The sequence below is a fragment of the Gymnogyps californianus genome, chromosome 9 (genome assembly GCF_018139145.2).
Source record: "Gymnogyps californianus isolate 813 chromosome 9, ASM1813914v2, whole genome shotgun sequence".
Classification (NCBI taxonomy): Eukaryota; Metazoa; Chordata; class Aves; order Accipitriformes; family Cathartidae; genus Gymnogyps; species Gymnogyps californianus.
The window spans coordinates 21,276,855-21,289,798 of record NC_059479.1 but is presented as its reverse complement, the minus strand read 5'-3'; the positions used below and the strand labels follow the sequence as shown (position 1 = coordinate 21,289,798).

Here is a 12,944-nt window from a genome sequence, read left to right as displayed (position 1 = left end):
GCAATGATCACTTCATTTAAGTTTTTCCAGAATTCTCATCTGTGGTGCAGCCAGACCTCGGCTACTTATCACCCTAACTTACATCCTGATCAGAGAACATGCTGTGCTCTCAGAAGCAATTTTTTTTATAGAAGTCAGGATGATGTATAGCAAAGCAACTAGGCATTGACACAGAGAGTACTTAAGACTGCAACTCCTAATGATGCTAGAAACTGGATTTTCTAGGTGTATGTGAAGTTAGCACAAAGGAGTCACAAAGTCCCTTTTACCTGCAGTCTGTCCCTTTCCAAAGTGTCACAGTTGCTCAGCAATGTCAACAAACATGTCTCTATACAGATTTGGTTACACAGGCAAAAGTCTAAATGTTAGCTTCCTGGAGGAAAGATGATTCACTTGATTTAAAGCAGATAATTTAATCTGAAGAGCTAAATTTATCTTTCCTTTTTAGCTGGATGAAATTATTGATGGGAAGAAGAATTTTCTTTCCAATTCTCGATAGCTCATGCTGCCTAAAATGGTTTAGATTATGGTGTCTCAGGGGGTGAGTATCTTCTGATGGAGATAGGTTTTGGCTAGCATTAACTCCTTAAGGCCAGTGAAGAAGCTCTTGTGCCTGACCAACAGAAATGAAGTCAGGAGCAGGCCGTTGCATTCATCAAGAAAGAGATGTTTATTTCTATGCCTTATTGCATAGCCCAGCCAATGTACGTAGTATGAGGTGATCCTGTTCTCATTTGAAGAGAAGCAAATAGGTGCGATTCCACTGAGAACATGTGAAATCAGTCTGGCTCCAGGGCGCTTCACCTCCGATGATGCTCTGCCTGCTGAGATCCTTCTTGTCTCGTGGCAGGATTAAAGGAGGACAACTGTACTGAAGGTGATTTGGGCACCTTTTAGGAATAACTTGAGGCTTTACCCACGATGAACATTACCATCATTGGCTATAGAAACCTTATCCTTCAGTCAGGAACAAATACCAGGTCTCTTGCTGGAGTAATTCTGCTTTTAAAAGGAAGTGCCCATGCTCCAAAAAGCTTCTGGCAGTGTCCTGAGTAGACATATCCATATAGACATGCTTCATTTTCTCACCAGCGGGTATGGTCTCAGATGTGGGAAGAAGTCAAGAGCCATCTGTTAATGCTGTTTGAGACCCTTTGCTGTCCTCAGAACTCTCCATACAAGTCAAACTTGGGAGATGAATAAGTTGTTGTACAATTCCACTGACTGCATGGGTTTACATCATCCTGCCAGGTTACCCTGGGGTAGTATCCAGATCCTTAGACATCATCCCAAACAGTCTGCCTCTTCTCTATCAAAGCTCTGTGCACCACTGAAGCCTGAATTTGGTTTCCTTTTCTCTATTCTTGCTGTTACTGTACTTACACATGCGTAATGATTTGTATCTTTGGCACATTTTTAAAGTATGAATAAATTTATATTTACAGCAGTATGGTGGTATAGGGAGGAATTGTTGATCCTGGACAGAGTAAGCACATGGTGATGAACGGCCAGGTATTATCGCACTTGGAATGGCATCTCATGGGAAGGAGAAGGCTTAAAGTCCCACCTATGTCTTGCATCTGCATCCAGAGACCTACTGAAATAAGCCCCAGAGAGCACAGACCCTGCTCTTCCCTGTGGTCCTCTCAAGTGCTAATTCCTGAGGAAGGAGAGCAGATCTGTGGTCTCCTCTGTAGTGATCCCACCAAGCACATAAGGGAGCAGCCAGCAGCTTTAGTGGAGGATGCACAGGAGCCTTTGAATAAAAGGATGGTTTCAGGGAATAAGAAACTTTTTACCAATGTCATGTGTAAAAGTTGCTGGCAAACAAAGATGAGCTCTCGGTGGGTTTGTGTCAGTGGTGCCTGGACTATGATGTACAGGGCAGACAAAGCTGGAATAAATACTAACTTTTTCTGTGTAAATGTGATACTGCTGTGATGTGCCAAAATGACAAAATCTGATGTTTTCATTCAAAACAGACACAGCTTTGTTAGGAAAGATTTCCTTCTACAGATGGGAAGACTGTCCCATTTCCAAATCCCATTCTTTTCTAAAATAAAGATGGGACCAGCACCAGTGGGGTTAGGAGCGGGGTTAGTGGTGCTGCTCTTCTAACTGCAGGATAGAAATCTCCATCCAGAAAGCAGGTGAAAGATTTTGCTGTCAAAGTGAAAGAGCCCAGTACAATTTTGTAACAGCTGAGTCCTCCTGCAGTGGAATCAGAAAATAAACTTCTCTTAGTTTGGGACATGAGCCAGGTTGAATCTGTTGGGTTAAGCTTGTGTCAAATGACTCCATCCTGAACCTCTTGGGGATTTGAATGAACTGGGATTCAGAGCTCTGGCTTTGGCTTGTGCCCAATGTTAACGGAGAAAAATTATTCAGGGGCACCGCATGCAGAACCACCAAGTGAATTCTCCCTTTCTGCTTGCCAGTGTAAACCATGAATGCTGTGTAAAAGCGGTACAGGAGCAGGACTGTGCCCAGTTCCACTGGTCAACTTTTTTCTTAGTTGCTTGCCTAACGCACAGGAGTCTTGTGCCGGCGTTGTAGCACACTGTAGGATTGTAGCCGTGACCTCCCTGTACTGGTAATCCTGTAATATTGGTGCATCAGTCCGATTACGCTCTTTTTTTCCAGTGGGGCCAGATGCATTCTTGGTGAAGCTAGAGCCAAGGGGAAATTTGCATCCCTCAGGACGTCACCCCAAAACTTGCCCCTTTAAACTTTTTGTTTACCCATCTATTAACATATCCAGAGCTGGAATGAACACACCCTTTTTTTTCTCAAATACAGAGAAGACTACAAGCAGACCACTGATGATGGGAGTAAAAACCACTGAGGCAAAGTTACTGTGAAGGGATGGAACAAGGCACTAGGACCTAGGAGGCGTCTCATCCACCCTGGCAGGAATTTCTTGCTTGGAGCTCAGACAACAAAGGCAGAGTGAGCCCGGTTTTCTTTCTCTCAGCATCTCCACCCTGCGCGCTGAAAACCGGTGAGTAGAGCTTTTCTGAGTGACTTGCATGCAGAAAAGTAACAGATGTCAGATAGAAAGGAGGAATCTTTCTCTCAGTACCTTACAACATCTGCAGTTCATTTTAAAATCAAAACCCCCTGCATCCTCCGATTCATTCCCGAAGTTGCTTGGATGTTTCATTGTTCACTGCATGACACCAGACTGAATCTACCCCAACTGGCATCGTGGGGAAAACGTTCCCAACTTGGGGTTTCTGTGCGGATCGCCTGCATTGTCATCTTCTGCTTTATTGCAGACTGGGGACAATGATTTTTCTTGCACAGGTCACGTTGACATTGTAAAATACAGGGAAGGAGCTTCGTTCTGGCAAATGTAAGGGGTGAGGAAGAGATAGCAACAGCTTTTCCTAGATTTATACCTGGCTGCCAAGCGCTGGTGTAAATCCCCTTTCTGCCCTGTGTTAACATGCAAGCAACGTACGTGAGTGGCATGTTCCTGGTTGCGCTGCGGGAGTGGAAGGGTCTTTCTGTTGCAGGGTTGGGGGTTCCTCCTCCTTTTGTGTTGGGGTTTGGTGCCGGGGGAAGGTTGTTCTTGAGCATAAACTAGAGACCACGCAGAAATTCCTGCTTGCTGGGGTGTCAGCTCGGCTTTTCTGTGCCAGTCGCTTGCGCTGGGAAGCCCCCCCCCTGCTCAGAACAATGAAAGGTGAGCTAGCAGGGGCGGCGTGTCCCCTGGGCAGGGGCACTTCCAGCAATTAAATCACTTAAGGCTGGAAGGGGGGTGGTGGGGGGTGGAAATAGCCCCTTTATTTTCTCCTTCTCATTAAACGGGAGCAGAAATGCAATTCAGAGGAGACTCAGGCTGAAAAGAGCTTATCGAAGCCTCGTTTCAATGACAGATTTTTTTTTTTTCTTTCCAGTCATTTCTTCTTAGAGATGTAGGCTGGTCCTGGGAATTGATTGATGGGCTAGGAGGGGGCTGCGGATAGGGGGAAGGGTGGGCTGGATCTCATTGCTAACCCTTATTGAACAGGCTGTCACAAAGAAACTGCTTATTCCCCTGTGACCATTCTTTCATAAATGCCAGTTTATTCTAATGTTAAACATTCAGATGCTCTGGTTCCTTCCGTGATTCAACAGATTGAAGGGCTGACTTACTGGGATCTCCTTGTTTTCTGTTGCCAAAGGAAACCTCACAGGGCTCAGAGGTTTAATTCATTGCCAACTGGCGCTTGGACGAGCTTTTTGGGGCCGAGTTGTGATCGCCATGTATCCCTTTGGCCCCAAGTCCCGATTTACTGCACTTTGAAAACTCCCAGGTGCAGGAGCAGGCAGCTCTCTAGAAACATGTTCCCTGCCCCCAGTAGTTGGATCCCTTTCAAAATGCGAGGACCCCTCCTACCCTCAGTCCCCAGAATCGATACAAATCTGGGTCAGGGGAGGGGGCGCTTCCCAAATGCATCTGTCCTGCTCCAGACACAGCTCTTGCATTAGTGTCGTTTTTCTCTCTGGATTGTGGCTCTGCTTGGCTCTAACCTGTCCCTTTGCCCTCCTTCTCTCCCCATCTCCTTCCCGCTCAGCTTCAGATCTTTAGGGTTCACCAAACTATGGAACTTGATTTTGGACACTTTGACGAAAGAGACAAGGCGTCCAGAAACATGCGAGGCTCACGTATGAACGGGTTGCCCAGCCCCACTCACAGTGCTCACTGTAGCTTCTACAGAACCAGGACCTTACAGGCACTGAGTAACGAGAAGAAAGCCAAGAAGGTGCGTTTCTATCGCAACGGGGACCGCTACTTCAAGGGGATTGTATATGCCGTGTCCTCTGACCGCTTCCGAAGTTTTGACGCTCTCCTGGCTGACCTGACCCGATCCCTGTCCGACAACATTAATCTGCCTCAGGGAGTCCGTTACATTTACACCATCGATGGGTCGCGGAAGATCGGGAGCATGGATGAGCTGGAGGAAGGTAATTAGCATCGCTGTCTGGTGCAGTGAGGAGGCGGGGTGGGAAGGGGGCTGCACCACTCGGGTCTGCTGTTAAGGTCACATTTCCTCGGGCGCGTGGGGATGCTTCTGCCCCTCTGTGCTCATCCTGCCCGTTCGCCTTCCCCTCCAGAGAGGTGCGGGAGAGGGTGGCAGCGCCGGGGCTGGCACCCCCCGGGGTGTCCCCCAGCACGCGTGCTCGGGTGCAGATGTCGAGCCGTGGAGGGGTGTGCCTTACTCTTGGCTAGACAGGGCTGCGTCCATCGCTCGCGGGGGCTGTCTGAGGGCGTCCCCACGTCTGTCTGAGCTGGGGAGGGGGGTGTCCCAGATGGGTGCGAGGGGTGGCTGAGGAGTGATGTGGGTTTCTCACTGGGGTGGATGGGTATGAACGGCAAAGCGAGGGGTGCTGGGGGATTCATGTAGTGCGTGTGTAACGGGGGTGGGAGGGATTTATGCACTGTGTGTAGGGGGGTGTTTTGAGGGGTTCGTGCACAATGTGTGTGTGTAGGGGTGTGGTCGGGGCTGCGCAGGGACTTGAGTGTGTGTGGAGCGTTGGGGGTGCATGCAGTGTGTGTCTGGTGGATGTGCGGAAGGCGGGGTGTTAGGGGTTTTTACAGGGTTTGAGGAGTGTGTGGAGGGGTGTGTTGGGAGTTCATGCAGTGTGTTTAGAGGGGGGAGTTAATGAACAAGCTGTGGGTATGGAGAAGGGTGTTTTGGGTGGGTTGCACTTGGTAAAATTTGGGGTTTTATACCTGTGTGTGGAGGAAGGTGTAAGGAGGGTTAATTGCAGAGGAGGTGTTGGGATTCCTTGAGGGGGTTCATGCACAGGGTGTGTGGATTTTGTGCTCAGGGAGTGTGTGGAGGTGTGTTGGGCTGTGTGTGTGTAAGGGGGGTGCTGGGGGGAGTTCTTGCATAGCGATGTGTGTGGAGAGGGCGTTGGGAGTTCATGTGCTGCATCCGAATATGGTTCATGCAGGGTCTGTATGGAAGGGAGGTGTATTGAGATGTTCAGATGGGGAGGGGTGTGTAAGGGGGGTGTATTCGGGGAGTGTTTCTGCAGGGACTGTGTGTGGCGGGGTGGGTTGCTGTGGTAGGTCTGTGGGGGAGTGTGGGAAGGCATCCCCTGTGTGGCTGGTCTGAGCGTGCAAGGGATGCTCAGGGCAGGTCTGAGTGTATCCCTGTATCTGGAGAGGGTGTCGGTGTGCCTGTTCCTCTGAGTATCACTTGAACTGTGGGATGAAGGACGAGTCAAAAATCAGTCCTTCTGTCCGGAGGGGGTGGCCTGGGGGCAGGCTGGCTCCTGTGGAGCTCAGCTGCCAGCCTTGTCTGTGCCTGGGGAGCTCCCTCTGCAGCAGTGGGCTGCCGCCATGGGTCCTGCCTTTCTCGGGGAGTGTCAGGAGGACCCCCAGAATGGAATTGCTACATGGCCAGTCCTGCCTCCTTGCCCAAGGCATGGCCGTGGGCAAGCTCTGCTGGCAGCGCAGCCGAAGTGGGGTGCATAGAGGACACCCACAGCCACCCTGCTTTTCTCTTCCCTGAGCAATTCAGATATTCCATTCTTTGTTTGGACCTGGAATATCCTGATTACTCTGTTGCAAGAGGGGAGTTGCTCTTCCCTGTTCCTTGATGTTTTCCTCCAAGCAGACGACCTGGCCGATTTGGTGACTACAGAAAATCCACAAGGCTTTTTGCCTTTAATAAAAGACAATGGATGTGAGTGTGTGAGCCACTGAACTGCAGGGGCAGCCTCAGCAGTGAGTCATTGTGTGACCTTGACTAAAGCATCTCTCCCTAGAATTCCTTATCTGTCAAGTGGGATACTCATTTCCCCAAAATACTTTGTGGAGCCAAGCACACAGAATAAATATTGGTTTCCATAGAGGAGTTTTACTGGGAAGAAACTGCTGCCTTTCAGAGAGATGATGCAGTCCTAGTGGAGTTATTCTCAGCCCAGTTACAGCTGTCAAACGGAGGTGTGGCCTCCCTTAATTTTAGAGATTCTGCCGTGTTTCATTCTGATCTCTTAATATGGCCACAGCCTTTCTCTAATGGCAGCTCTCAGCCCTGCTTGTCCTAGGTTTTATGTAAATCTTCAGGAGTAACTCCAGAGGAGAAAATTCACTTCTTTATTCTCCTTTTATACTCTTCCTGCTTTTTATCAGTGAAGTTAAGAAACCTTTAGTTGTTATATCTGCTTTACACTGGGTTTTGCTGCAGGTGAGAAGGTACGTAGTTCTTGAAAATATTTTTTACTGGTTAAGGTACAGGCAGGAGATGCTGGCATTTGGGTTCTGGCTTTGTTCTGCCAAAATGGTATCTGGAAACAGCACTGAAGAAGTGGCACTAAAACAAAAATAGGATTGTCTGTGTGGCTGTGTCCTCGGCAGAGCATCACCTAGGAAAATACAATCTGAGCAGAGTGAAAACAAAGGAATCCAGTGTCTAAAAATGCAAAAGTAGATCTGCATGCTGCTATTGACAGTCTAATGATAACAATATTCCCATATTTCTAGGGATGACCTATGCATCTGTTGTAGAAAAGCAGTCGGGGAAAGACATTACTTTTGATTTATAATACCATGGTTGTAACCAACCTTGTGGTAAACTATGCTATTAACTTGGGTGTTTGTATAACCGTGTACTAGGTACATGCATGGAAAAACAGAACTGCAGAGTAATTGCGCTGTGACATACAAGAACAGTACATACACAAACAGTATATGTTTGCCATATAAATTAGCTTTCTGGTTGGAGACTGAGGGTAACTAAACCAGTTCTAGTTGCTATAATGTGACTAATTTATTATTGTCACTTCCAATAAACAAGTAGAACCTAGGAAAAGAAGCCATCAGAGAGGCTCATCTCAGTAGTTTGATTGCAAAAGCTGGTGAATTACTGATAATATTTCACATCATGTTCTAAGTACTTGATTACTTCTGCATGATTTAAAAATGTGCTTATACGGTGTAGTCTGAATGTACTTCTAGAGGATAGCGAATGATATTGCACAATACCAGTATCCTTGAGGCAGACATTTCAGGTGAACAAAAGCCACTTGGTGTGCTGCTAAATTAAATGGGACTTGGAAATAACCCTTTTGGTCTCCAGACCCAGACTTGGTAGTCTTTTCTTCCCTGGCATTCAGGGTTGTTCTCATAAGGTTCTTATGGATGGATGTTTTACTTCCCAGTCTGTCCAAGATGGAACAAGTGAAGTCTCTCTTACTCTTTGATCACATCCCTTGTAGCTGCCAGTTGGGATGTGCCTCTTGGTCCTTTCCTGTACTGAACCCTAATGCCTCACGTTTTGGAAGCCCACCAGGACTGTGTCACATAGGTGCTTTTTGCTGCCTGCGGAGTTCTTCCTCACCTGTCACGGGCTGCTTTTTCCATACTGCCTTCTGTACCAGAGAGCTGTCTATGTCCGTGTCTCCCAATGACCTCCTCTCAAAATCCACCTGTCTGATAATTTTTTTTCTCCCTCCTTTCACTCATAATGGCAATCTTCCATCACTATAGTCATTGTCTTAATCTTGATTCCCTATTTTCAGCATTCAGTTTTAATATATTTGTAAATAATGCATGTGCTGCCATTGATTAGGACTGTATTCCTCCTTAATATATATGTTGGTTTAATGCAGTACAGCATCCCATTAATTCTATGCCTTGTGCTGTGAGAAAACTTGAATATGAAAGATACTAAAAAAAAAAATCACGTGCCATCTTTTCCAGCCTTGCTTAAGCTCATAGTAGAGCAGCTCACATTGTCATCCAAGTTTCTACTAAAATCTAGTTGCCTTTGACATCTGGACAGGGTGGCTTGTTCCTTGGTGCATTTTGAGCCTCTGTGTTCTTGTAGACCCATTATGATGAGATGGCAAATTCTCCCTGCCTCAGCTCTGATTGCTCTTTTTCTTTGAATGGAGGGCTGGACAAAGGTGGAAGCTGATGTTAGGCATTGACTTCAGCAGCAAAGATGGCTTAAGAAATGCTGTTCTTGGCCACGTGTTCCACACTCCGGTTGCAACTTGCTGTCCCTGTTGTCCCACAAATGAGCTCTTTGTGGGACAAAAGATTTTTTTAGTCCACTCCATAATTTTGCTGCTTTCCCATGTGGCCCTGCTAGCAGTTTCTTGACGTAATGAAAGGGATAGTGAGGTGCAACTTGAGAGTGAGGGAAAGGCGCAAGGCAGAATCCTGGCTGCTGAAGCCATTTCAGCTCCAAGTTAACCTCAGTACTGGTGGAGACTGGTTTGTTTCCTCTGGAGGGAGGGACTGACACTTCCCCAGAAGCCAAATGCCCCGCTTGTAAAGATTAGACATTTGTCATGATGTATTTAGAGGCACTGACCAAATGGGGCATCCTGCTGTGCAAGGCACTATCTAAATGTGTAAGAAGAGAGAGTTCCTGCCCAGGGACACTATGGTCTGAACATGTCAAGGTGGAAGAAGGTGTTATTACTGATGAGGAACTGAAATGCAGAAAAGCAGTCTGACTTGTTCGTCCAAAGTCCGTGGATGACACCAAGATGGAAATCGGAGCTCTGAGCTTTCTTGTTCAAGTGCTTTCATTCCCTTCCTGAGCCTTTTTCAGGGTCTAGTCAGTGGTTTGGAGGTACTTGCATCTTTCAGGTTTTTTATAATAAGTGGACTTTGGACCTTCTTCTAGTCAGTGGCTGCCTTCATGTGAATTAAGTGTGCTTTGCTGTGTATGGCCAGGGTCAGAAATACATGTGGAAATACACCCATCAAATGCAAATATAGCATGGATTAGACATGGTCAGTAAAGGCAGAAATGCAAACATAGATTAAAACTAGAACTTGAGAGACTCAACGTTTAGTTGAAACTGTAGAGCTCCTCCCTTCTGAGCTCCTGGTATGCTCAGGCTGTTAGGCAGGGCACAGCCCCCCTTGCGTTGTGGTCAGAGGACCCATCTGAGGGTGGATTTATGCCCTTGTCCTGTCCTGGGCTACTTGTCTGAAATTTGTTCTTGCCTCAGATTAAACACTAGAAAAAGCTGAATAAGATTTTGTTTTGCTCGGTGGGATTTCATTGCAAATGTTCTTGGGCTGTGTGAGATAGTCCAGAAAGTGTTTCCAAGCTTTTTGTATCCTGTCATGCCCTGGGGAATATCTTCCAAAATCTTGTCCAGGAGTGTTTAAAGGAATCATAGGAGGGGCTCCACCCTAGAGCTGTACAGAGCCTGGTGTGTGCTGGGACTGAGGGGTTTATAGGATGGATATTGAAATCTCCACCCAATCTGTGCGTGTTCCAGTTTGCCTGGAAAACTGAAATTCATGTAGTCCAATACTGAAGTCTTGGTAACCCATGGCATTGTTTTCTATGGGTGTCGTCCTGACAGCTTGGCTAATTACATCCTATATATCAAAACTTGTCCTTGTGGTTCTGTTTTATTTGGTTGCTCATCCTGGCTGTCACACTAGGACTGCTGTGGTCCCATCAATTCTTTATGGGCATCGTGTGGTTTTGAAGGCGATTTGGTAATCACTCATTTTTTTCACTTTTTCAACGGAACAAGAGGTGCTTCTCCCTCATGGGAGAGCTCCCTGTGGAAGAGCCAAAGGAAGGATGCTCTTCCAGAGTTCATTTTGCCATGGTGGAGTAGGTCTTGAGGCAGAGGAAGATCCTTTTTAATGCATAAAGTGGTAGGAAGTTCATGCATTTGAAACTGAAGGCCTACTTTAACACCATATGTAATGAACTTTGCAAGGTGTTAAGTCCACTTAATTCCTATTGAAGTCATAGTAAATCCCATGAAACATGAAAGCTGGGCACAGTAGCACAATCTCAACTTTGCGACAGCAGAACTAACAACCAAAATAATTGACTGCAGCCCACAGAGACTGTTTTTGGAATAACTGTTAGCAGTTACACTTTCAAAATGGCCTCAATCCAGCTTTCCCGGTTTTTCTCGCAAGACTTCTGCCCGCAGTTCATTATACTTGAAAACTTGCTGGTGCATGCTGAGAAAGGATAACTTCTTCTGAAAGCGCAGCCTGTCATTTTTAGTATTGTCACAAGGAGCTGCTGTAAGAGGGTTGAAGGATTAATGCTCATCTTGAGCTTAGAGTTTCTCTAAGAAACCTTCTCTAAGGCAAACCTTATCTTTGCGGAGATCATCCCTTCTTTAGGAGCTGAATAATCACCTTGTGCTTCTATCAAATTGGTAGCACAGTAATGTGTAATGCACTTGTAGCCAGAGTAATTCAGTGTGATACAAGCCATGGCTTCAAACGGCAAATATGCTGATCATGACTTAAGGTCAAAGGTCTACAGTCAGTCCATCTATTGCTAAGGGCAGGATGGAAGGAATAAATAAATGCCTCGGCTGGTTTGGTGGCACGATAGAAATTGTGACACCTCTGGAGCACACCGGCAAGCTTCCCACCCCCAATGCATAAGTGTCTCTCTTTGGGGCTCCCATTTGGGCTTTTGTTTGGAAGTAATGACACGGCTGTTCATCATACCTTCTCATGGCTTATAGCTGGATTTCTGCACATATACACAGCTGCTTGCTGTCTAAAGACGTGTTCCTGAAAATATTTGTGCACAGATTTTTATGCTTAGGGCTGGGGAGCAATATACTTCTTGGAGTTGTTTCTTTTGCTTTTGACAAAATCTTATATTCACTTCCTCTTCTTTCCTTCTGTTATGCTGTGCACGTCTTCTGTGGCCATGCTGTGTCTATCAGTTATATTTCTTTGACTGGCACAGTTGTACATCTTGACTTCTCGTTATAGGCTTAGCATAGACAGGTGTAGCAGAGAAACCAAGAAACCACTCCTCTTTCTATGGTAGCACTATTCCCCATAAGATTTCTCTCTTTTGTGATCTTCTGGCCACAGTACGCATGTTCAAAGCTGGAAAGTTTGTAGGTCTTCAGCCCATGCTTGCCCAATCCTGCTAGCACCTCCTGGTAAGGTTTGGGTAAAACTCAGCTGTGGGAAGTGAAATAGCACGTGTTCCTGGCTGTCAAATGGTAAAAGGGCTGTGCCTCACTGAGAAACCTGAATGATAATTTTGCTATTATTTGAGGGCCATAAACTGAGTTTGGGAAGACATCAGTTGAAGTGATTTTTAAATTAAGTTAAAGCTTCAGGTTACATCTTTAGGTCAGGGAAGAAGGAAAGAAAAGCTCCTCTTTCCTAGAGCTATACTGCTATAACTGCAGAAATGATGCTGAGAAGAGCCGCTATTCTGAACTGCTATTCTGAAGTGTCACTCCAAGCAATTTCTGTCCAGTTTTAGAATTCAATAAAATATTTGCTAGGGTTTGGGTTAAACGAAACAAAGTGAGAAAGGGCAGATTACATTTTCCACTTGTGACTGTGAGCATAATTTGAAAGGCCAGTGTATATGTATGCACAACTCCCTAATACCACATTTGTGGAAACAAAGCCTAGTAGAAGAGTATTGCCTTCATGCCACTATTGCCTTCAGCGTATGCTCTTGTAAATACACTAGGCAGCTATGGTGTGCAGTGAAGAATTTCTAACGATTCAGCTGGAACTAAGAGTAATAGTACTCCACCAAACAGACCAATAATCTTTTCCGCTTACTTTAAAACATGGAACTTCTTAATGGAAAATATGCTCCAATACCTCACGTGTTTATAGAACACAGCACAAATATATACTTTCTTTCATTGTGGCATCTTCTATCCCAAAGCATTATGTAAACACAGATGAAAGTCAAGCCTTGCAACACGTCGGTGGCAGATATTGCTACTTCTCTTTCTCAGGTAGGGAAGCAGAGGTGCAGGTGAGGTCAGGAGCTTCCCCAGGGAGGCCTGGGGCAGGGGTGAGAATAGTATTCAAATCACTTATTCCTAGTATTGCATTTAAACATAGAAATCCCTTTTCTCAAAGGATGATGCTACAGTTCTGCTGAGCACGCTTCTAAAGTCTCTGCCGCCCAGGGATTATGGGCTTGGGAGGGCTCAGGTTCTTAGGA

At 46.1% G+C, this 12,944-nt stretch overlaps 1 protein-coding gene across 4 annotated transcripts in view; it reads left to right on the top strand.

Annotated features, from left to right (window-relative positions):
- DCX (doublecortin) overlaps nucleotides 1-12,944 on the top strand; it is an 88,896-nt gene that overhangs the window by 10,549 nt on the left and 65,403 nt on the right. For all 4 annotated transcript variants that reach the window (XM_050901604.1, XM_050901606.1, XM_050901603.1 and 1 more), the window contains exons 2-3: nucleotides 2,800-3,001; nucleotides 4,563-4,953. In XM_050901604.1, the coding sequence (XP_050757561.1) occupies nucleotides 4,590-4,953 (364 nt within the window). In that variant the 5' untranslated portion in view covers nucleotides 2,800-3,001; nucleotides 4,563-4,589. The remainder of the gene's footprint in view (nucleotides 1-2,799; nucleotides 3,002-4,562; nucleotides 4,954-12,944) is intronic.